This window comes from Bemisia tabaci, chromosome 8 (assembly GCF_918797505.1).
Source record: "Bemisia tabaci chromosome 8, PGI_BMITA_v3".
NCBI lineage: Eukaryota > Metazoa > Arthropoda > Insecta > Hemiptera > Aleyrodidae > Bemisia > Bemisia tabaci.
The window spans coordinates 664,019-689,915 of NC_092800.1; the positions used below are offsets into that span (position 1 = coordinate 664,019).

At 34.7% G+C, this 25,897-nt stretch overlaps 1 protein-coding gene across 2 annotated transcripts in view; it reads right to left on the reverse strand.

The window, feature by feature from the left end:
* The window catches only part of didum (dilute class unconventional myosin), a 66,436-nt gene that overhangs the window by 8,984 nt on the left and 31,555 nt on the right, over positions 1-25,897 (reverse strand). For both annotated transcript variants that reach the window (XM_019054708.2, XM_019054707.2), the window contains 25 exons: positions 23,721-23,828; positions 22,758-22,926; positions 22,214-22,358; positions 21,721-21,877; positions 20,682-20,901; positions 19,262-19,491; positions 18,040-18,171; positions 17,311-17,526; positions 16,472-16,612; positions 15,394-15,478; positions 14,528-14,625; positions 14,172-14,354; positions 12,723-12,919; positions 12,139-12,250; positions 11,129-11,340; positions 9,837-10,011; positions 8,988-9,209; positions 8,192-8,510; positions 7,267-7,523; positions 6,316-6,459; positions 5,092-5,212; positions 4,113-4,308; positions 2,271-2,707; positions 1,178-1,278; positions 77-358 (listed from right to left, as the gene is read on the reverse strand). In XM_019054708.2, the coding sequence (XP_018910253.2) occupies positions 77-358; positions 1,178-1,278; positions 2,271-2,707; positions 4,113-4,308; positions 5,092-5,212; positions 6,316-6,459; positions 7,267-7,523; positions 8,192-8,510; positions 8,988-9,209; positions 9,837-10,011; positions 11,129-11,340; positions 12,139-12,250; positions 12,723-12,919; positions 14,172-14,354; positions 14,528-14,625; positions 15,394-15,478; positions 16,472-16,612; positions 17,311-17,526; positions 18,040-18,171; positions 19,262-19,491; positions 20,682-20,901; positions 21,721-21,877; positions 22,214-22,358; positions 22,758-22,926; positions 23,721-23,828 (4,659 nt within the window). The remainder of the gene's footprint in view (positions 1-76; positions 359-1,177; positions 1,279-2,270; positions 2,708-4,112; positions 4,309-5,091; positions 5,213-6,315; positions 6,460-7,266; positions 7,524-8,191; positions 8,511-8,987; positions 9,210-9,836; positions 10,012-11,128; positions 11,341-12,138; positions 12,251-12,722; positions 12,920-14,171; positions 14,355-14,527; positions 14,626-15,393; positions 15,479-16,471; positions 16,613-17,310; positions 17,527-18,039; positions 18,172-19,261; positions 19,492-20,681; positions 20,902-21,720; positions 21,878-22,213; positions 22,359-22,757; positions 22,927-23,720; positions 23,829-25,897) is intronic.

A 25,897-nucleotide genomic window follows, 5' to 3' on the forward strand; every position in this document is an offset into this window, starting at 1 on the left:
TTGGGGAAAAGAGAAAACGGGCTGGCAAATTTGAAAAATAGGGTTTTAAGGGCATTAGGTTTCAAAAGCGACCTACCTGATAGATCCAGACAGCTATATCGCTCAAAACTTGTCTGTACTCGGAGAGATCAAAGTTTAGCAAACATTGGGCGTTCTGAGTTTTGGTGTTGTGTTCTTGGAATGCTTTGTCACCGCTGTACTGTTTCAGGTTGTTAAGAAGTCGGAGCGTGTTGGAGAGCCAAAGAATTGTTACTTCAAACGAGTGATTTGAGTGGTTGTCTTGCTGTCGTTGCTTGTTCGCTTGCCTCTTGATTACCTTCTTCACTTGATTAATGAATGCTGTCAGCAGAGCACGCACCTATTGAGAGTAGAGGGTGGACATCAAATAAATATTCAAAAAGAACGTAACAAACTGTTGCCAGCGGGCTCATTATTGAAATGGATAGTTGGAAAAGACAAAGAGAAAATGGTGCGATTCTGTTGATGGAAGCGGAGTGGTTTCAATGGCTTAAGTAGATATGTCATAGACTAAATATCGGCAACCCACATGAGACCCTATTATTAGTCCTTTATTTTCCCCCTAGTCTATAATATCCACTAGTTTCCACTAATAGGATTGCTCTTTTTTCTATTAGTCCTCTTTGTGTATTCTTTTATCTATTTGTTTAGATAACCAACCCTCAGATTGATAAATTTTTTGCAAAAAGTTATAATCTTGTATGCAAGAGGATCAATATATGAAATATTGAACAAAATGAGCTTGTGGCTGCTGAGTTAAATGAGGATAATCTAGTTGTGCGCCAAAAGACTTTGAAGAATTTTTTGTAAATTTTAAGAATGTTCGACTGTTATATGTGTTAAAAAATATTGATACGTCACAGATTTTGTGAATTATTGGGTGTATTATTTCTTTCTTTCTCTCTTTTTAAAACAGAGAGGTTTAAGAGATGTAGTTCTGGGCTTTGACCAAAAATTCGAAGGAAACTTTGTATTTTTAAATTAAGTTTATCATTTTCTTTTTATTTTATCGATACATACAATGATGGGTCATTCTCTTTCAAAAATTTTATCAGGAATTAACATTTTGTCGGGTACTTATGGTTTTTTAGTTTCTTTTAGAAAAAAATGAACAAGAAAAAACCTAATTCTAATGAGAGAGAAAAGTAAAATGACATACTTTTTCGTCATCATTAATGTAATCAGTGTGCCGGATGCACATGAACAATATATACGCAGGCAGCCCCGGAAGCAGTGTGACAGCAACTTTGGGTTTTAATTCTGCAGACAAAAGGATAGATTTCAGAACAAAGTACATTTTAGAATTGCAAAAAAATAGATGAAAATGGTTCTTCTACTTTTACTGACATCGTCACCTTCCAGCCAAAGTATCACAAGCGCCATAGATGCTATGTTGCCTAATATCTCAATATTGTTTAATTTTAATTCTCAGCAAATTAAGAGTTCGCATATGTAATGGAGATCTCTCTGAGGCAGCGGTAGCAGCATCTCTTGGATGTAGGTGTTACGTGAGGTTCGAATATGCGATGATAGAGTGCTCTGAGAAATGAATGATGATTTGAGAATGGTTTCTGTAAAGTGAACGTGGTGACAGTGTAAGTGGTTCCCAAGGAACCAGCTTGGCAGTTAACAAGTGAAAACTTTTCATCAAACTTTAAGGGATCAATGGGTCAGTTGCGCTGGTTACAGAATCAGGTTTTGATGCTTGATTCTTTTAGATCAACAAAAAATAATCAAATTCGTCCAAACAGCAACCTCTTTTGTTCAATATTAACTGAGGTATCACGTTTTAAAAACGTCCATTTACATTATTCACCGCAGGAGTGACACCCTTGGTTTCTTCCATCTTGCTTTCATCTGAATTTCATGTTGAGTAACCAGTGTGCGTCTCCTTGAATCGATGGAACTAAGGTGGAAGATACCAAGGGTGTCTCTACAGAGGTGGATGACATCATAAACCGAATTTTTCACAGCACGATACCTCAGTTAATAGAAAGTACTGTCAAGTAAGTCAGGTAGTAGAAATTTGCCGTTTGGAAAGATCTCATTAGTTTTTAGTTGATTTACGAGAATCAAACTTCAAAGCATGATTCTGTAACCAGCGCAACTGACCAATTTTGATGACAAAAGAAATATTAGGTCAAATTTTCAAATGATTCTGTACATTTGCTTTCTTCTTTGTAAAAAACAATTATAAAGTGTTGATCAGAACAAATATAAACGATCAAAAAGTAAACAAGATAATAACCAACCTATTATCAAATGTCTCATAATGACGTCTTCATCTCCTTTCTGGTATTCGATCATTCCGAGATAGTTTCGCTCCTTTTTCCTGATCAGCGGCAAATTATTTCCATGCTCGCCGTTTTCCACTTTGACGTTATTGCCATTAACTGCAGGCTCATCTTCAGGCGGGTTTCCTACACGGCTAAGCTGTCTTTTCAAGCGGCGTATTTCTTCTTGCAAGTGGTCGACTTTCTCTTGCAAGTCGAGGTTCTCTGATGTGAGGCGGGTGATTTCGTGCTGCATGATCGATTCCGTCTGTGACTGCGGAGTTTTGTTCAGATTGACAGAGAGGAGTTTCTGCTGCCGTTCGTTCTCTTCTCTGAGTTTCTTTGTCTCTTGAACTAAATCTTCGTACTTCTGACTCCATTTTGCTTTTTCAGATTCAATTTCTCTCTCAAGTTGCCTGTGAACAGAGTGAAATTAGCTTCGAGTGATGGGGCTGTTGAGTTAATCTAAAATCATCCTGGTATTTTCAGGGATTTTCATCATGGAGTTTTTACTTCTATGTTGATCAGAATATTGCAAAGGGTTTCCAGGTTTTTCTTTATTATTTTCCACTATCAATTTATCATTTGTTATTTTCAACCACCAATTTATCATTTTGTTATGTTCTACCACTAGACGACCAATCATCAAATGAAAATGGTCAAGTTCTGAAAACAAGGTGCAAATGTTTTTTTGTTTCTTTTTTCATTTTCAAACGTTGAGATTTGAACTAAGCTTCTAGGAATTTTTCAGATTTTCTTTTTCAACTCAAAATTGAAAAAAAAAACCCTGTTTTGAAAAATTGACTTGCTTGAACGTTAGTTTTAACGGGCTCTGATGATGTAGCCAGGCCAGGAAAACGGCATTTGCTGATTGGCTGAGCTAAAGCATTGCCTTGCTACGTCAACTCGACTGTCCGCTTTACATTGGTTGGATTTTGATACGCTATTCCTACCCTTAGAAATGATAATTTGAACTTTATAATGTTCTTTAAGGTTTTTTTCATGAAATGTACACAACACAAAACTATTTATAAATCTGCAAGAATTCCATGCCACTGCCCCATTCTTAAATGGTAGAACTTTTGATCGTAAACTGGATTGCATTTTGCAAAAAGGAACCACTAGCATTGCAATGATGCTAAGATTGTGCAACTTCATCTTTTGCAATAAAATTGCGGAAATCATGAAAAACTATGAAATTTAGATGGTAATTTTTGTCTTAAATTTACAGTTTTTAGCGAGTAAAATAGAAACTATTAATGGATAATCAGGTTTTTCCTCCAAGACAAAAGAAGTTGCACAATCTTAGCAACATTGCAATGCTAGTGGTTCCTTTTTGCAAAATGCAATCCAACTCATCATTCTTTATTCTAGAATGGTAAATTTTTGAACATTCAAAAAAATGGTGGATTCGTGCACAAAAAGATTGGTACAAGTGATGTCACAAAAAAGACCATGAATTTCTTTCGTTTGAAGGGGGATCAGACTTTTAGAAATTTTGAAAATTGATTTCCTGACTAAAATTAGATGAAATCACTGATGGCGAGAAATGAAGCCATTTATTTTTACACTTATTAACAGGAATGAATTTTAAAAAAGAAGACACACTCCCAACTATAAAATTGGACTTCTTTATGTGAAAAAGAACTACGTTGAAATTAATTCAATCAAAAAAGACTATGTGCATATGATTTACGTGCATCAAGGTTTCTTTTGATTTTATTAATTTTCACACAGTTTTCTTTTGCATTAATACGTTCAATTATTATATCCTCCTCCTGAGGAAATTTAAAAGAAGAAAGTGGTCAAAATTTTACGGACCTGTTGATCTTTTTCTGAGCTTCGAATGCAATTGCTAATTCTCCATCTTCATTGATGATATCAACATCTCTCTTTGTAGAATAATTAGAAGTGGCGACACTTTTAATACTCTCGGTGTTGTTCAGTAAAACTCCGCGGAGTTGCAAACACTCGTCCCGTTTACGAGTCAGTTCCGATTGTAAAGAACTGAACTGACCTGAAAATTGATACAGTTAAAAAATGATAAATGGAGTTTAGCAGCCATAACAAAAAACTTAATAATTAAAGTAGCTGAAAAATCAAACAAAAGATTTGTTCTGTTCCAGTGCTTTATTCCAAAATACTGTCTCGAAAAAAATGGTAAACTGGGCCTTGAAAATTGCTATATTATTGATATCTGGCATAATAGGAAAAATGCCATGATTCTTTCGAGTGAATGCCACTGAAAATATTTCAACTGGTTCTGGTCCTTTTCCAACTATTTTTACTAGCATTCATTTAAAATTTTACACTCACCCTGTGGAAAAATAAGATATACAAAAGGAAAAATCATTAAATCACCGTAAAATTGAGTCTTGTCATGCAAACACCACTGATTTTTATTTTTTCAACTTTAAGTTTTTTAGCATTCAATATACTTTTCAAGAGTTGATACAATCATGAAAGTGAAGCAAAGACTCGTTTTGCGATTACGATAACACTGAAACCAGTATTAAACCACTATCATGGTTGCATCTAACATCGAAAAGTATTATCAACGCAAACCAAACTCAAGATTGGAAAATTGGAAAAAAGCGGTTTTCGCATGACTTGATTTAATTAAACTTAAGGGAGGGTTACCTAAAAAAGGGACTAAACCTATTAAAGCTATTCAAAACTGAGAAACTGGAGCTGAATAGAAAAAAAAAATTACAGTTTAAATTGAAACATAAAAAAAGTTAGGTAATTTTCCACTTCTTTTGAAAAATTTCTGGAAAATAAAGTTAGGGAGCCCACTTACTCAGCAGTTCTTGAACAGCAATCTCACCGATGTTTGCCGAATCACAATTTTCAGCAATACACTGCCGCAACTGGGTTAAATCTGCCTTTAATTTCTCATTCTCTATTTCTAGATCTGCAGCCTGAAAACCAAGAAATAAATTATTACATACAAAATCGGCTATGAAAAAAATGGACCAAGAATATTGTTTTATAGAATATTGATACAATGAAAGAGTTCATCCACAAAAAGGTGGCTCACAAACAATTACTTTACTAATTGAAACACTGGGTGCAAAAAGATCATTTCTTGATTGCAGTGTCTCAAAATCTCAGTTAATGTTTCATTTGTTATAATTAAAGCAACTGTATGAAATTCGTTGAAACTGTTACTGAATATTCTTTATGATTTTACACTGCGGAAAACGAGGAATTACAGAAAATTCACCCAATAATTGCCTCTCTGAGAAATAAATTGGCACTGGAGATTCTGAACCGCAACCGAGATATGCCCTTTCTCCACTTAATGCCTCAATTGTTAGCACGAGAAAAATTGTGAGAATATGAATGTCTTTTGAAACATCATCATGCTTTTGCAGAGGTTTCAATATCTTCTTGACCAGTAAAACTAGAATTTTTTAATCAATATTTTTCACTCATTTTTATGCCATTTTTAGATTTTTTGGTGAGATACTGCTCAAATTTTGGGAATTTTGGTTACGGAGAGAGAGTGGAGAGGAAATGGGCAAAGAAATGAAGACTCTTGACAGAACGGTACCAGTTTTGCTTTCATTGAAGCATAAAAGGCGAACATAGCCAAACAATCCTCATTCAAAAGATCTTCACTTAGCGATTCCATGCCATAAGAAATGCCGTAATTTCTCAAAAAGTCTAGAAATGGCATAAAAAAAGTGAAGAACACTGGTACAACAATATAATGCTATAAAGTGAATTTAATCTCTGCTTCCTAAAAAGTATTTTTTATGTTTAGGATGATTATTTTAGTGGATTTACTCAAAATACATTACATCTTAAAAGGGAAAAAAAACACTTTTTACAAAACGCTTACTACACCTTGCAAGAATTTTTAAATTTGTAATATTCATCTGTTTTGTAACTGTTTCTAATTCGACTTGCATTGAGCCTTTCTGTTCAGGCTAATGTACTAATCTTTAAAAATTAAAAATAGATAAAAATAACTTTAAAACTTCAACAAAATGTTTAGGAAAAAGCAGTGAGACCACACCTTAATGGCATCTTTGTAACTGGCTCGAGATTCAGGACTAGATAAGTTTTCAGACTCTTCAATTCGTTTGTGAAGCTTCGCTCTTTCTGCTTCTAATGATTTGACCTTCTGCTGCAATTTCAAGACTAGCTGCAAATCAGTTTTCTGGAAAAAGTGGAGAGAGAATTAATATTACGCACAAAAAATTATTTACAACTTGAACATTTTGTACATTAGTAATACTACGCACATACAATTTAAGAAAATGTGCACACTTAAAACGTATCGTGGGAACAATGTATAATTTAAAGATATTACAAATTTGATCTTTGCGCAGATATTTAACCTGCCCAACACTTATCCGACAAAGTTCAATTGGCAATTTTTTTTAAATTTTCAGAGAGTTTTCAGAGCAATTTATTCTTAATTTAACAAGAGTACACCTGAGCATTAATTTTTATCTAATTCGATGCAAATACATGGTTGTGATATTAATAAAATACTTTCCTCTTAAGCTTTCAGAGCTGTACCACTGAAAGAAAACATTATCGAAGAAATTTCTTAGTACAAAAACTCCTCATGTGAGGTCTTACATTTTTGAATTTTTGGCTTTTTGTGAATGTTTAATAACATTAAGGCACTATACAATACTAAGGTGGCACTTTACGTCTACTGTAGATCCAGTTCTTACATGATTTTTAGAACTGTTTCTTATTTTTTATTTTTGGGGAGAAAAATCAAAGTTTAGTGAGTTTTGAAAAAATATTTGAGTTGAAGAACTTTTCCTTATCAGGAAAAAAGAGGAGTAAATCTGAATGATAGTTATTTAGATTGCGCCTTGTAGCAGAGTCCAGGGACCAGAATAAAATTTTGACTTGGGAAAGATTTTTTCTTGAGCTGCATTAGACTTGCTGAGATTCCACCATGAATAAAATGACTCAGTCTTAGGAGAAGAGATATCAAGAGACAAACCTCTTCCGAGTGGTCGCTCATATTACTGGCACTACTTTCAGGATCACAGACTGACACTGTGCTGGCATCGGAGAGAGATCGATTGTGCGATGAGAAAGAGTCAAGGTTCCCAGTTTTGTTCCCCTCCTTCTCCAAGGCTTCCAGCCGCGATTCAAGCATATTTTTCTCCGACAGAAGCTTCTGGTACGCTTCTCTGTCTTGATCCTGCTCTCGGATGAGGATTTGACGTTCATGCTCAATTCTTGTCCTAATTATTTCTATAAAAGACATAGTAATCCAAATTGAAATACAGACACCAACCAATGTAACTCCTAGCAATAGATCATTATGTTTATACATAGGCTGTCCAAAAAGTAGTGAGACAAATGCGATAACCTCAAAAGTAAGCTACATAGCGGCTTTTTCTTCATCATATTTTACACACAGACCTAATAGCTTTCTGAAGAGACCAAGAAAAAAAAATTGTTGGAAATCAAAAAAGTTACAAGGGTTTGAAACGAGAATGTCGCATTGCCTGCTGCCTTCCATTTCTGACAAAGATTTTTGCCCACTGAAATTGGTCTCTAAAATTACCGCACTAAGTGATGTTATGCCTGAAACAACTTGGCCTAAATACTACTTGACGACAATTTACCGTAGCTGTCGTCCAACTAGAGGATCCAAGGATCCAAAGGGCGACTAGCCCGGTCGTCAGATCACACTCTAAAAATCGGAGAAATCTGGACAGTGCAAGACAACCCCTCGGTACGGTTAAATTCTAGTTACGGAATGGTTTGTGTTCCTTTTTATGCTAATTTTTTGATAGCCAAAAAATGATGTTCTTTTACCAAATAATTGTCGGTATACGTATCATTCGCCATTGATGCTCACCAAATGAAATGAATGAACAACCTTCAAACAGGCTTAAAAAGAACTTAAGGATTACCTTCTAAATTAACTTTGCTCTCAGTCATCTCATCCATGACGATGCTTAATTTCTCCTTCAGCTGTTCATTTTCGCTCCGCAATTTGTTCGTGTCATTCAGAAGCTTTGTTTTGTCGCGTTCATAATCATTGAGCAAGTCCATTTTCTCACTCTTTTCTCTGCTCAGTTCCGCTCTTATGGCTGAAAGTTCAATCTCTTTTTCGTTCAGGACGTTTTTTAGTTTCTTCAACTCCGAGTCGGCCCCTTTAAGTGAATCTAACTTGACTAGCATTTCATTCTTTTCTTGTGCTGCAGTTTTCAAAGAAGTGTTTTCTTTCGTCTTGAAAAAAGAAAAAAAACAACCGTTAGAATAACTATCACTGAACTTAAATCTTTCAAGAAAATTCTACAAAAAATTGGAGGGATGATGTCAATTTATTCTTCTTTAAAAACACAAGGTGGAACTTTAGATCTTGAATTTGGTCACGGTTTCAGAATTCCACCATGGATATTCATTACTATTTCTATTAAACTGTTCTAATTTACAGAAAGTTTGTCCTTCCCGTAGAAAATCTCCCACAATACTTTGATCCAAAGCAAAATTCTCTAAGGATTGTGGTGTCTGCGAGCAGATTTTAGATACAACCTGGTTGACGCACAACCCCCCCCCCCCCCCCCCCCCCCAAAAAAATACTTTGATCTCCTAAATTTTAAAACTTCATCCCGTATTAAATACATTGAGAGTGTGTACCCTAAATTTAAAATTTCAATTATAAAATAGTTGATCACTGAGACTAAAATAGAGATTGAAACTTACAAGTTCTCCAATGCGCTGCTGCATTGATATAATTTTGTTCTCTAATCCTTTGTTCAATTTTTTGATGTGTTCGACAGATCTGGCTTCTCGTTTCAGCTTCTTGTACCTTCGGCGAGCTAGGAACCTCCTGATAGCAGACTGGCAGATGACAATTTTTTGAAGGTCTTCCTTGTATTTTTTCTTGGCCAGCCAACCTCGCACTCGTTTTTGAATTACGAGAGCCTGCAGAAAAGGAGTAAAATGAACATAAGAACTAGGGTGTGCAGCGATGGGAAAAGTACTTTCCTCATGACAAACCTCACACTTGAATAGACAAGTTGATTAATAACAATAGCAATTCCACATTAAAAATGTAAAAAGAAAAAAACTAAAAGAAACAAAGTAAAAGCGGAAATTCAGAAAGATAAAATTTGTCACTAATGATAATAAAACCGTACACAATTTTAAAAATTTCTCAGCGATAAAGTATGAACTGCTCATTCTTTTTACACAGTTTTTTTTCTGTAATTCTAAGACAAAGTTTAAGAAAATTGAGCTTAATCAAAACAAATTAAGTCTGAGAAAAATTCAATCATGACTAGAATTTCTTTTATGACTGGTTTTTAGAGAGTAAAGGAAAATTAAGGTTTTATCTCGACTAAATAAATAGTTGGAATTGCTTTTTTTTATTTTTTGCATAGGATTCTTTTAAGCAGAAGTTGAATATTAAGAGAAGAATCTTGAGTAAGTAAACTTTTAGGGCTTTGTAGATTTAAAGCCTTTTCTGTTGCAATTTTTCTGAAGTTAAAATTGAATACATCGAAAACTTTAGCTCATGCCTATTTGGAACTTCGCTTTCCAAAAACTCACCGCTTTGTTGTATTTCAATTCTAGGAACTTCCTGCGTGCCAATAAGCCTCTTCCATACCTTTGAAGGCCAATGGCGGTTCTTCGTAACCTGAGGTATTTTGTTCGTTGGAGCCAGCCACGCACTCGTTTTTGAATGATGATGGCTGATTTTAATTGACGTATTCGATGTACACGCCTGGGGAAAAAAGCAAAGTTTAAAAGAGGCCACTTCGAATTTCTCAGGATAATTGCTTAACCACGAGAAAATTTATTAGACCTAAATCTCCAGGACAGCATTTGGTGCGGAGATACCAGATTTTGATGGAGCTTTCTCAGAATTTCTGTGAATTAATCTTGAATTTTTGAACACAGTTGTATCCCAAAATTATTAAAAGGACCCTGCAAGAAAAACCAAGGTATTCTACGCCAGTTATTTGTCGTTATTAGATATCTTGTTCTACCTAACCTCTTCCATCTTGAGGACAATGAGCTTAAAAAAAGAATTCTTTGGCGCCGATTTTGAGAAAAACAGGGCTTAAAATAGAATTTTCCAACATTTTGACATGTATCATTTGATAAATATGCTGGTCATTACGGAGAGCTTCTCTTTCCTTGCTCACCAGCCAGGATGATAAAATAGATGAGTAGCATTTTTCGCACTGACTACTTCAGAAGAGTAGGTTCCACATTTTCAACCCAAGAGTAGTATTATGCTTTTATACTGAGACGCATTTAAAAATGCCAGAAAATTCTCATTCCAGCATCACTTATCTCAAAATTAGCGCAAAGAAAGTTTGATTATAAAGGCTTATCATGACCAGGGGGTTGTAAAAAACATCATATCAACTGAGAAAAAAATTCAACCTGCACAAAATCTCAGGGTTTTCTGTGCAGGGTCCTTTTTCAATCCTCCAGGTTTCAAAAACCGAAGAGATTTCATTCTGCTCCAGCTACGAATAACTTTAGGATTGCAATCAACTGTCTTTTAAACAGTAAAATAATGACGTAATCCGGGGAAAGGCTTTACAAAGTAAAAAAGATCAAAAACAAAAAGTTACATAATAGGAACTGGAACGTTTTAAAAAAGTTACGAATGCGATAGGAGCCGGAAAAAAGAAAGAAAAAAAATAAATTGTCTATTTGTAGTTATTGAAAGACTGAGACTGATTGTAAAGTAAACAGACCCGGCCCAGTGCAGCCAAATATATGTGCCTTTCATCGACAGTGTACTCTGAATTTGTTCACTTGGTATTTCAATTAAAAAAGGTTGGTGTAAGAAAATATAAAAAAAAAATACAGTCTTTTAACATTACCTTCTGGCTAAGAAACCTCTGACAACTCTTTGTATTGTCAGAGTGCTACTCTTGATTCTCTGGTATCTTCTCTTGGCTAGATACCCTCGAACAGTTTTTTGGATTATAATACAACAGTGCTTAAGCTTATCCGCACGTAGCTTCTCCAAGTACGCAACTTGACCGGCGCGGAAAAATATTTTCGATTTTCCAAATTTGTACTTTTCCTGATTCTGAAATGACAAAATAAAGAGATGAGCTTGCTTATACTAGAAGTCATTACAGTTCAAAAAATTGAAGGTGGGTGCAAAGAAAATATGCACAATTGCACAAGCTCGGTTCTTTACCACTTAAACTCATCAAAACAAAAACAAAAAATATTAATTTTTTTTAATAAGGTTGACCCATTCTTTGAGTGACAAAAGCACATAATTTACTAGCAGATTTGAATTGCTTGTTACAAAAAGTGCCTAGCTCTAGAAAAAAAAAAATGAATTTTGGAGTTGGGCACTTTTTGAACTATACGCAATTTGGCTATTTTTTCTCAATGAAATGAAAAAAAAAATACAAATAAAAGATGCCTGTGACCCCAAGACCTCTTTTTTACGATAAAATGGAACTTCATTTTTTCTAAATCAGCACTTTTGGAAAAATTTATTGTGATTTTTCAAAAATTTTGAACTTGAGGTGATATTTTTAAATATTGATGCATTTGGAAAGGTGTTTTCACATCATTAGCATGCACTTTTTACGTCTTGACAGTCTGAGGTAAATATATTCTCTAAAATAAATTTTCTTTCGCTAGTATTTTAAAATCGCTTTCATAGATAAACTTTCCAGAGGTGTCTTTTTCTTTGTCTTTAAAATGTTTGGCATTAGTAGTATTTAAGAACCCTAAAATATAAACAAAGTTACTGTAAACAATATAAAATTATTACTGAGCAAACATAAAATTGTAAGAGGTTTCATAACGGTAGGAAAAAAATTGATTATAGAATAATAATATCTATATATGGAATTATTATAATAACCTTGATACACTTCTGCAGAGTTCTTTCGCAAGTTTTCTTCATATCATTCCTATCAATATCTTTTGCGCTGCATAAAACTCTGTAACGCTTCATAAAGTCAAAATAAGTCCATCTACGTGAAGAAAAAAAAAGAAAAAACACATTTTTAAAAATAGGAACGATCTTTTGTTTGATGTGATCAAAACGTAAATAATGAAAATCAAGCATACCTTAAAAACAGGCACACTTATTGTGAAAATAGGATCCTATAACTACTTAAGTACTTAGTACTTTAGTTCACACGTGACTTCATACATTTCAAAAGTTAGTTTTTTTATACAAGTTTTTTTGGTATTGAAGACCAGACAATGCTAATTAAGGAGAATTTTTTTCTGGGACATAAAAAACATAGGTCGCAACCAAAACAATGAGAGGTACGTATTTTTTAAAGAGGCATATGCAGAAATTATTCAGAGCAGAGAGAATAATTTTAACAAAGAACATGAATATTTTTATTTCTTTTTTCATGGGCTGGATATTTTAAGGACTTGAAAATCACAACAGAAAATATTACAGCTAATCGAGCACTTTGAATAAAGAAGTACCTTGATGGGAATCCTGCTGCACTGATTCTAATGGTTTCCAAGACACCACATGCACGGAGCTGTTGAACGGCTCGCACTGGATTATACTCAAAAGGCTGCTTGAAGTCGTTAGGTTTGATACAACGAATGTAATGTGGAGTGGTTGCGTTCAGAGTGACCATTAAAGCATTCAAGGAATCTCGAAATTGTGAGCCAACCTGAAGATGAATTGTTAAAGAAGATTTAGTTTACTGTTAGAAGAAGGGATACATCAAAATCAACTCTGCTCAAATTCATGCGAATGTTCCTGTGATAATTGAATGTACAGTTAATTATCTGACTCTAAAAGACGTAAACTTTCTCTGAATAAAATTGATAGTTCCCAAACATAAATCAAATGACTCGCGCCGGTCCCCCTTGGGTCAGCGGAGGTCTTAGGAGGTCTACAAGATGAAAACAGAAACAGTAGATAACAAGAAATGACAGAGTCAATTGAGAGTAACGGAGCAACTTCTTAAAAACAGAAGTAAAACATTTTTTGTTGTAAGTCAGATTTTCATACATACATACATATAGGTCGCTTTACAGCACTCCCTCGCGCTCTACGACTCCTAACCTCCGCTGCTCTCTGTTGAACCACAAGTCTTGGGCACCTTAACATTTCCGCTTCAATCCCCTCCCCCAACCTTTCATTGAGCGCCCTCTAGATAGATCAGATTTTCATATTCTTGATTAAAACCCCGATTTTACATTTTATGGGCCACCTTGATTTCTCTAATCAGTCACATTCATTTTTACTCCATTACATTACACACTTCATACATAAATTACAAATTGTATAAATTTATAAAATATTATAAATGAGAAATTTGCGACTATCACATGCAGCAAATCTACGACTGATGCTTTTGCAATCTATCTTTTGGTTCAATTTTTTTCTTCTACCTCTTTTTCTCTTCTTTCTATTTTTGCAGCAAACGGAATGCTGATACTTTGATTGGCAAAAGAGAGAAGAAACTGAGAGGCATTAGAAATGGATACATTAATGTGACCCCTGTATCTATTTTCTTCCAATTCAGTAAAAGTTTAATTTTATGAACCTTGATTTGATGATTTCTTTTGATTAGCAAACATCATTCTCGAATCCAAAAAAATCCCTAATCTTCCCAATTCTGTTTGACAAATATTCGACATAATGAAGGAAGTCTTCCATAGTATGATCTTTACCATGCAAATCCAACTCATGTTTGCAACTCTTGTATTTCTGGATTTTTAAGGACCTAAAATTGGAAGCCCAATTTTAGGTCTTCTCAATTTGACAAATTTTTTTCGCCAGTCTCTAGACATTTGTTAAACCAAAGTTTCACTGTATTTTTTCTTAATTTTTTCTCCATTTGAATTACATTTATTAGTGTGTTTTGTCAAGCTTGAATTTTACTCAAACATTTTGTGGGTGCAAATAAAACTCACCGTTTTTTTATGCTGTTTAGCAGAAGACCCTAGAGTGGCGGAGGGTGATTTTTGAGGTAATACTGCTACTTTGGTTCGACCACTGTGGCCAATTGTTGCAGCATACTGGGGAGCTAGTTTCTTTTCGGACTCGACAAATAAATGTCGCAATAATTGATTCCGGCTACTCCTCAAAACATTCACCTAAAAAAGAGTAAAATAATTTGAGAAAAAAATACATTGCTGGGCAAAAAGATATGATGAGAAAGGAATTTATTACAACAGGAAGGAGCAACATGTATTTGTACAAACATCAATTAAAAATAGAGGCGTAGAATATTTAGCAATCTCTAAAGAATTAAAAAAAGCTTTCTTACCTGTTCTTCAATCACAGTATCCTTATTCTTTTCTAAGAATCCAGCAGTATCGTACTCTACAAGATCCGCAAAATGCTTTATACTGAATGTTTTAGTGCCTGGAAAAAATAGAAAAAAAGAAAGAAAATGATACAAGCTGAGTAAAACAAAAAACAAAAATTTACTACACTGCTTGACAATTGCACTTGCGCTGCTTGCTGCACTTGTTGACACTTTTAAGTTGATTAATTGATTGATTTACTTTTTACTATGACAGCAATGCCTCAAGGTTATCATTATTGATAATCGAGATGAAACCATTGCAACAACTTTAGGTTTTTGATTGAAAAGTTTTTTCTGCACCAACTTATAGATGCCATTATCGTTGTAAAAATAATTGGGCTGCAGGGAGATTTTCTTCAGGAATGCAGTATCGATCAAGATGGTTTAGTAATCATCGTCGTATTATCTAATGTTACCCTGAAAATGTAGTGCAACTTGTTTGGTTTTAGTTTTAAACCATGTAGATAGAGACAAGGAAATACTTGTAGTAGTTACGTTATATTTAAATAAAATTTCTTCAAAAAAAAAAAAAAAAATAGTTTAGTGAATAGGTATTGTTACAATACAGTCCTACTTTGAAAAGTGTTCCCTTTTTTTTCTTGAAAAAAGCTGCATCAGTAACATTAGAATGTTTCTCCTGTATTACTATCCTCGTTTCTGTTCCTCGTTTGTGTTGGCTTTTTTAATTTATTTCGTCCTGATCAATAATTCCGAAAAACAATCGAAATTTACGATTAAAAAAGAGGGGCAAAGGGAGAGCAAGAGAAATGAAAGGAGGGATAAAACAGAAATAGGGGTAGTTTTCAATTTAATATAAGCCTTACCGAATCTTGGCTTTGAAAAATGTTGCCACTTCTCACATTTGTTATACAATTTGTCCGCCCATGAGGCGTCTGTTCCTTTTGGCATCTAAAAATTAGGGAAATAACATTTAAAACATAAATTATTTTGCAACAAACATTTTTGAAGAGAATCTTGGATCACCAATTTTCAAACTAAAATACTTCCTTATAAAATAATAAATTTACTATGACTAAAATTGCAACTTAACAAGAATGAGACAATGAAAAGAGAGAGCTTGGCTGTGTTGCTGAGACCTACAAGTCTAGAGGTGGAGTAAACGGATGGTTGTATAAAATATTTTGAAGTGAAATACAAGTGAACTCATTTGGACGTATTTCTGTCAAACGGAACTAAGCGCCATAGGAGGGGGAAGGTAGTGGGGGGCTTGGATTGGCAGCGGAACCAGACATCGCGCTCATTCCGTTCTATACTCGCGATACTTTTCCATGGCGCTTAGTTCCGTTTGTCAGAACTTGCTATCTGGCATTCTAAATTCCTCAAAAGGAACTCAAATTGGCGCTTAGTTCCGTTTGACAGAAATACGTCCATTTGTAGGATTGAACAAACTTAAAAGACATAATGAAACCACTCAATCAAGTATAAATTGTTTGTAAAATTCTCAAGCTGTAGGTTTTCATGGTTTCATGGGTACGAGCAGTGCGTTGAGAATCACTCGGAAATTTGGTGGATTCAACAATGTTAAGATGGATTTCCAATTCTCGAGACGTTCTTTTTGCTTATCGAGAAATATTTTAGAATTTTTCCACAAAGTTTTAGCTGTTTAGCAAACTTTTGCGGTTTTTGCTGACTTTAGAGGAAACTTGATCGTAATTTTGATATGATAACTTTAGGTCTTAGGACAATGGACAGGTTTCGTTTCCTGGGGACAATCAAATTTCATTTTCGAACATGTTCTGCAAATATTTCCATGAAAATATCAGCATTATTCACATAAAACCCCATCAAACAGACCATAATCACATTTGCTAGCATCATGAAATACGCAAAGGCAACTTTTTTTCAGCGAAAGTATTTAAAGTTGATGAAATGGTAACTTACCCGGCACTCTTCATCTAAGAGATCCAAAATTCCGAGTTTGATTTCGATGAGATCAATGCATGGCTGATTATCGTAAAAATCTATGAACTTCCATTCTATTTCCTCCTTTAAATATTCTTCTTGCTCTAATTTGAAGACATGCTGGAATCGAACATAAAAGTTAGAGATGAATTATACTTGGAGGTGATTTTGGGTCAAATATAATTGTGGGGCATTGAAATTTTGAAACATCGTGTTGGAGATACGTGGTTTTTCACTTTGGCCATTGCAATTCTAAAGGAGTGAGTTCTAAGTCAATGATAGACGATTTGCAGGTGACTGAAATTTGATGAATTTCGTATTCAAGTGGAAACTACTGAGTGAACTTATGGTGAACTTGGTGACCTTAAGTGGACTGAGGATACTCTTGGCTCATGAATTGAACAATTGTCGGAGAAGATATGACTAAATGACCTAATCTACTAAAATACCAGATGATATCACTAGGCGGTGCATTTTCTCACTTTTAAATCTATTTTTATACTATTTCCCATAACAGAAAAAAATTATAAAATATACTGAGAAATCAGCTCTTTAAGCAATTTCAGATGAAGCAATAAAAAATGTCCATGCAAATTCTCCATTTTTGGTAATTGTGAGGCTAAAGTGAAGAGAGAAAGAAATGAAATTTTGAAACATCGTATTGGAGATATGTGGTTTTGCACTTTGGCCATTGCTACTGTAAAGGAGTGAGTTCTAAGCAATAATTCTTGGAAATTGTGAGGATAAGGTGAGGAGAGAAAAAGAAAAGAACATTATAGTAAAGGGACCATTACAATAGATAAAACTTCATTTCATACCTGATTGAACTGCTGCTGTAGTTTTTCGTTGGCATAATTAATACAGAATTGTTCAAAACTATTTGTTTCAAAAGTTTCAAATCCATAAATATCTAACACACCAATAAATTTGTACTTAGCATCGCTTGATTCCAGGGATCGATTAATTTGACTGACTATCCACGCAAATAACTGAGCATAGATGTGTTTCGCTAGGGCATCTCTTGCTCCCATTGCCTGTAAAACAAAAAATAAAAAAAGGAATGAAAATAAAAAAGTAAAAATAAACTACCAGGATAGGTTGGGTCAAATCCTAGATTAACCTACATCTAAGACTTGAAATTTTATCCTTTAATTTGCATTTATCGCCAAATTAATAAACATAAAAATTTTGAATTATTGCAATGTATTGTCATTGTCCCCGAAAATCTGGTACCTTTCGTGTTAAATTGAAGTATGTTTAAAGGGAAAATCGGAGAAATCTCTGAGACTTAAATAGAATAATGAACGAATTCACTAAAAAATGGCAACATTGTGCTCCAAATTCGATATTGAAAAAGTAAATGTAAATGAAATTACAGATTATGTATAAATTATGTATGTATTCAACAAAATTCCAAAAAGAACAATTCGATGAAACTTCATTTTTCGATATGGAAAGAAATACATGCATGAATTTCAATAGATAACTCCCAACTAAGAGTTGAAATGATAGTCAGAATAATGTTCAAGTAAAAAATAGAAACTTACCTCATTCATATTCATATCTTTGTCGAAGGTTTCTCTCATGCTAATTATTCTTCTATGACATAACCATTTCATTAATTCTTGAATATCTAAATCTAATAATTCTGTGAGCGTTTTTAGATGAAAATCCTTTTCCTGAGCAGAAAAGAGAGGGAAAAAATTATTAATGGTTTTAATATAATTTATATTGTAGAAGCTCTGAAAAATGAGGTCAAAACTTTTGTCTGAGGCAAAATACAAGGGACAAACAGTTAAAAATTGCTTGAGCACTGGTGGAGTTGTGATAATGACTTTTATAGTTTTAACAAAAATAATTGCAAGAACAGAATTTGGAGGGGGAATGATGACCCTCTTTTTTATCTTGCTTTCTTTGGCTCCTACTGTCTTTCTTTCTTTTTCTTTTAGATAAAATTTGGATACTTCACTTTGAATTACTATGATTGACGGTTTAGACTTTTTCTCTACAGCAACTCTTATTACAAAGAAAATTTCTCTAGAATGAAAGAATCATTGTCCCTTGAACTTCCTTGGTTATTATTGTCACTCTTTATGACAAAAAATTTCCTATAACAAAAGATCGTTCGGTCCTTTGCCAATTCTTTAAAGAGAGTACTGTATTCAAGTTTTTTGTCCTACCATTTTTCTACGACAACAGGAATATCTTGTTTCTCTATATGTGTTCCATGATGAAATTTTTAAATGTGTCTATTTTAAACAACACAGGAAGAAGAGGAGAGGGGAGGAGAGTTTCCTCCTGTCTGATGATGCTATTGCGACTGCATCCAGATTTTACATTTTACACTATACATAAATCATTTAAGTACAGAATGAAAATTTCGCAGAACAGCAAAAAATGAAGGAGTCCTCAACAGGGTTGCCAGCCAAATTATTTTTTTCCATTCTCTGACTTTTCCCTGACTTTCCAATATTTCTCCCTGACTTTTAAGTATGGATCTGACGCAGTCTGTTAAAGTGAAAATGAGAGTCTCGGGCCCGCAACGCGAGCCCGAGACCGCCCGCGCCTAATTCCACGAAAAATCAGAAAAATCCCTGACCAACACCGAAATTCCCTGACTTTCCCTGACTTTTCCCGGTTGATTTTTTTTCCCTGACTTTTCCCGGTTTTTCCGGTTTTCCCGGTCGCTGGCAACCCTGCCTCAAGTTTTGCATTTTTGCGCAGAGACTAATATTAAACATGAAGACTTTAATGGTAAATTGGACTTACAGAAATGTAACTTGAGTCTGCATCTCCTCGGTCACCAACGTGGGAGCCTTGCAAAATTGAGATGTTGCCTAAGTGTAGAATACTAGCTAATATCTTCAACATGTCGTTGATGTCGGCTTCCGAGAAGCCAAGCGTCGTGAAGGCGGATAAAGTGTCGTTGAAACAAACTTCATCGTCTATTCCTGCTATGCTATCTTCTTGATTTAAGTACATGAACTGTTTGGCTTGATCTGAAAATGGGAAAAAAATAAAACTCACAAACAGTTACCACCAAACTGATATTAATGATGAAATAAACAGATTCATATAAAATTGTTTATGATGTGAGATTGAGTGTCATTCCTAGTTTGAAGGACCCAGTTAGACTTTCGGAGAGGTGCAGAAAGTTCCAAGCCTTTTCCAAATTCAATTAATCTTCCCTCAAAATCTATCAATGCTCGGATTTTTCATTAAAATTCATGATTGTTTCCCCTTGAAGACAAAAAAAAAAGAGAGAGAGAAACGTATTTTATTGAGAAAATAGATTTTTTTATTACTACTACACCATATTTGCCACAGGATTACCCTGCTTTATCTCTTTTTATGGCAGTTACTCCATTTCACGTAACTGGCACACAATCATTGGGCCGGCCGCGTGGTCAGAAAGTTTCTGTTCCCCTGAATTTTGGAAACATTTTGCTCTAACTTTTTGGCAGATATGTTTCTTGGACAATTGAATCATGAGGTTCATCTCCTACTTCTTAAAACTCTTTTTATGACTTTCCTCTTTTAAGTTAGACAACTCTGAACCTATATTTCCTACAGAAAATTACTTCTAAGTTCAAAAAAAGAAATTCTCATTGAAATAAAAAACTATGACTGATAAGTACCCGGCAGTGTTGGTCAAAAAGTTTACATTTGAAAAAAGAAGAGGGGGTGTTTTTGAACCGGACGTATTTATGCTAAAAGGAACGATGTTGCACGCAGTTCGTTTTGGCAGAAATACGTTTAATTACATATTTTATTTGTCATTAGCTGGTTCTTAAAATTGTTTCATTTTGATACATGAGACTTAATTGTTGCAATGGAGAAGTCATCAATGACACCAATGGCTGCATCATCAGCCAATGGTGTTATACTTATGTCTTCAATAACATTATTGTCAGAAAATATTCTAAGCATTAAAAACCATTTCGCTTTTAAAAATTTATCCCCAGACACATCAAAATAATCAGTTTAACTTAAATTGCAATATAATTAATGTTTCTCATTTTTTGTCCCTATTTCGTTTTAACAAAAACTAACGTCACAATTCGTTCACTTTCAAGAAAATGTGACAAATACTTTAAAAAATTTGAGAAAATGAAAAAGAGGAGGTTTTAGAGATTTAAGCTGTCTCCAAGAAAGAAATCGAAGTTTCAGAGAGACATTGAATACATACCTAATTTAAGATGAGGATATCTACTTCTTGAAGCGCAAAGTTGATAAAATATATGATAATTTCGTTCTTCTGCAGCTTGAAAAACTACTCTTGACTTTTCTAGGAGATACGTTCGCATACTTGCACCATTTATGTTGTAATTTTTGCTAAATTGAAGTTCTATAAATTTGCCAAACCTTGAACTATTATCATTGCGGATGGTCTTGGCGTTACCGATAGCCTGAAAAAGTAAGACGCACAATGTATGAGCTCATTTGGAATAAGATGACTAAAATGAAAAAAACTGGTGAAGAGAAATCAATAATATGTACAATGGGCCTAAGTATGAACACATACAAGCATGATAAAGTATGATTATAAGGTCGATAGAGAAAATAGAAAACCTTGTGCGTCATTTAAGGCTTTTTAAAATTTCCACTACTTTTTTTTTCTCTCTTTAAAATTGAAAATATTAATATAATTGTGGCCAATCAGTGAAAAAGGACCTTTTCTTTGGGGAGAAAATTTCCCTGAACTTTTTTTAAATGCACAAAGAAAAAAAAATTGGAAATTTTGGCACAAGTTTAACCCCGAAACCTCAAAAATTGAAAAATATGAGAGTTTTAAAGTTTCAGGACAAAAATTCTTAGGTTGTAGAAAACTGACGTCCAAGTTTTTGCAAGCGGAAAATTATCTTTCAGAAAATATTCCTTTTCACAGATCTGACTACAACTGTTGAAAATTTTCATGGAACATTCTTCACAAAGAGAAGAAAAATCTCATCAGTTTTCAATAAATGCTGCTTAATAATAATTATCGAATTAGGAAAAGAAACAAGACAGGAAGTTTGCAAAGTCGCAAATGAGATGAGTCATGTTTCATTTCCACTATGGATGTGAGAGATCTTTCAGTAGAATAAATGTATAAGAGAGGGCTGATAAAAAAAAATGAGGCAATAATCTTCTGATAAAGAGAGAGTTACATTTGTAGAACAAATATAATTTAATTTGAGCGACTTTTGGAACTAAAAGCAGGAGAAAATCCTGGAAAAATATCTTACCTCCATGATGGGACTTGAAGCTAGGACTTTCTTTTCTATTTGGGTTTCAGTTGTAGAGCCTCCAACAGTAGCAAAATATCGCATGGCATATTTTGCAGACACTGTCTTGCCAGCCCCAGACTCTCCAGACACGATGATACTTTGGTCCTGTTTCTCTCTAAAAATAGAGAAGATAAAATTATATAACTTCCTGAGGGACGAGCATAAGAGCAAACTCTTTGGGTAAGGTCTAAATGTTTATTTTTAACGGAGTATGAAGAGGCTCAAATTACAGGTTAAAAAAAACCAACAGGGTGTCACAAAAGTGACTGCAAATCTTCAATATTTGAACACATTTAAGCAAAATCAGTTACACTGGTGAACTTAAGAAAGAACCTGCCTGTTTGAGGGGTAGACTGAGTTTTCGAATTGAAGTTTGGAACTTGGTTCAGGGCAAATTTTATTACCAATGTAATTTCCATGGCCCTCACTAAAAATGGGAAAATATTCTCACCTTTCCATCTTTGTATACGCTTCTTCTGCAACTGCAAATATGTGTGGTTCCAGATCTCCCATTGCTTGGCCCCGATAAGCCCATATTGTATCACTGCCGTAAATAGGTAATTCAGAATAAGGGTTGATCGCCACCAAAACAATTCCTGAAAGAACAAAAACCAACCGAAAGAATGTTATTGAAAAAACTGAACATCTTCCTCAAAAAATTGATCCGTCCGGATTAAAAAATCAGAGCACTCAATCACTTCAGTGACCAATGATGAAAGTTTTTCTTAGATGATGGGAACAAATTTTCATCTGTTACACAATACAAACTGAAAGAAAGTCTCCTGAGTTTTCTGTGTTAACTTAGGTTGTCTTCCTTTTACTTTCTTTTTTTCTTTCTTTCAAGAGTATGTGTTTACTAGGTGAGGATTCATAATTTAGTGGCATGACAACAGCACCGAGTTTTGTGCACGATAATTACAGGTCAATTTCCTTGACAAACAGGCAATTCAACTTGACAAGGCAAAATAATTACATAGGGAAAAATTTGAACTTACCACAATAAGTATAAATAGCACATTTGTCGACAAATCGGACTTGGAGATTATACAGCACAGCTGGTTCATGTAGATAGGATAAAGAGGTGAGATCATTTTGTCCGATTAGAATATCAGGATTGCACAATGGAGGAAGGTCTGCATCAGATGCTATTGGTATATTTTTTAGCTAACAAAAAAAACATGAATAATTGCAACATTAAATTTCATTAATTTTTTTACGAAGTAAATAGTCACTACTGAATGCTTATAAAAATTCCTCTTCTTGGTGAAAGTTAGGAAAAAAACAACAATAAATGATTCAGAGAAAAAGAAATGTTGTCAATTTCATAATGCCAGAAACTCTTGCTGCTTCGATGACATTATTTATGAATGCAGAGAAATTTTCGCTTATTAGAACTATATAAAGTTTTTATGAATGAGAATCTTACTGACAAGTTGAGTCAACATTGAAAATATTCTGAATTTTCTCATCTTAAAAACATAAAAACAAAGAAGAGCACGTCAGGGTAGCAGTCTTGCTTTGAAGGCGAAAAAAAAAACCAACAAAAAAAGGTGAGGAATTTCAGATATATGTACTTTTTTTTTCTGAGAAAGTTTAGCAAGCAATCAAATTAATTGGAGATGCAGCCGAATGCCGATTATTTCTCTCTCGGTCCTTTAAAAAAGAGTCAATTCCTTTCTATAAGAAAAGTTACTTTTCTTTGACTCTATGCTCATTCCACGGCTCATTCCAATGACCCTGACATTTCTCTAAAGTACAGGGATCAATGTTAAACTCACTTTTTCTTTCTTTTTGCTTCTTCTTTTTTTTTCTTTTTTGAAGGAATTTTATTTAAATATAACGTAACTACTACAAGTATTTCCAAGTATCTATCTACATGGTTTGAAACTAAAACTAAACGAATTGCATTAAATTTACAGAGTAACGTTAGATTATACGATGATTATCTAAAAACTCACCTCTTTGCTATTTTCTAGAGAGACCTCGAGGACCTTTTCCTTGTAATCTGCGACAACCAGGGCACTTTCCCACACGAAATCTGGATGAGGGACCCAAACTCGTGTCCCCTGCAACAGAAAAAACGCAGCATTTTAAATAAAGAGTAAACTCAGCATTTTTTAAAAAATTATTTTCCAGATCTTTCTGAAGACTCGCTCTCAGGAGGGCGAAGCTCATTCAAAAAGTCCGGAGCACGATTACAAAACTCCTTCAAAAAGAGTCGAAGCGATATGCGTAACAAGTCGAAACGTACGACGCGGCGTACGGATCCGGAGCACAGTTACAAAACTCCTTCAAAAAGAATCGCTGCAATATGCCTAACAAGTCGAAAAGAACGGTCTTCACGGTATCCTTACCGCTGCTCTGCCGTGCTAAGGAAGAACGCCGTATGAACATTCGAGAGTTGCCAAATTTCCCCGATTAAAACATGTATTTTTGAGGAAATTTATATTCATATTCTTCCTCGAAATTTTCAGATATCCTAGATCAGACCGTGAACAAAATTGACTTAAAAATTTCAGGGAAAATATTCACAATTTTCTCCGTAAATTTGATTTTTACTGGAGGAAATTTGGCAACGTCTGAAGGTTCATACGGCGTTCTTCCTTTTTACTGGAGTATGAGACAAGAGTGGGATACCGACTGATTTGGCTACTCCAACGTCCAACGCACCTGCCTCAAGCCGGAATCAGGAATTAGGTCTGATTCGAACTGATTTGACCGCGCGCGTGCGTGCGGCCGAGTCGCTCCCACGCGACTGCACGCCGATTCGTAGTTAGTAGATCGATTAGTAGATCTCAACTTTATTTTACCAACCATCTACCGAAAAAGATGTTGAAGAGCCGTCCGTGAAATGTGTAGAATCTCGATTATTCGCGGGGGTCGGGGCCCGACGCGCAGTGGATCGAGTCAATGAGGGAGCTCGGACAAAATTTGGAAACTTTCAAAGCTCATAACTCCGTATATATAAAACTTTGAGGTTTCAAAAGCGGTTTCATTGGTTTCCTCGTGAAATTTTCTCCTCTAGGCACCCTTTAAAATTTAAAATGTGACGAAATAAAAATCAAAAATTGAAGTTTTACTCGAACATTTCATGTCCGATCGTTGATCGACTCGATACACTGTGCGACGAGACCACCGCGGATAAGCCGAAACTAAGGTATTTGACCGGGGAAAGGTATCAAGAAGGCAGTATTTTAAAAGACTATTGAAACACTACTTGTCAAATATTAGACTGAAATATAATTATTAGTTTAAAAAAATATGTTTCTCGAACATTTCGATAAATTGACCCACTTTCTTCCACTCCATCGTGTAAAAGAGGCAAAAAAAGTCTGAGTAAAAAACCTCGATAATCGAGCCTCTTCTATGACGCTGAATTTATGGACTATTGTTGGTATTATTTTTATTCGAAAACCCCGACAGAAACTATGAACAATGGGACAAACTAAGTACAGGACTTTTGAAATAAAGTTCTTCAATTTTTGATGAGCCTCGGCATCGGGTCGATAAGAAAGTCTCGCATGATGAGAGCCTGCACTAAGGAGCCACGAATGATTTTTATACTCCTGGCGTATTTCTACCCTGTATCTACATCTGCTGCATCGCGATTGTAAGGTTCTTTGTTGTGATATTCGATACACTGAAGAATGCGTCATAGATGCTTAGAATGGCATAGATTACATACAAGGTAATAACAACTGTAAACTACTCGTGATCAGATTCAGTCGTTGATCAATAATAGACGAGCAGCTACCCTGCTCCGCAAATAGCTAACTACTTTGTAAGTGGGAAAGGAAAGTTCCTGTCCTCTTGGAGACGGGTGCCCAAGAGAACAGGTCTTGGGTCTTCGCCCTTCATAACAAAAGACACATACAGACATAAAATGATCAACTTTTATTCAAAAGTATGGTAAACCAGGGAAAAAAGGTCAGTTTATATTAAACATCGGACTTTTTCGGTTCAGATGACCTAGGCTTTTGGTCAAAGAAACCAAACTTCGCTTCGTTTGATGAGATTTGACTCCAATGGCCGAAAACTTTGGTTCCATGACCCGACACAGTTTGGTGTTCAATATACACTGAAGTTCAGTCCCTGTATCCGCACTGTTTTTTTTTTTCGTGCAGTATCCTGCCGT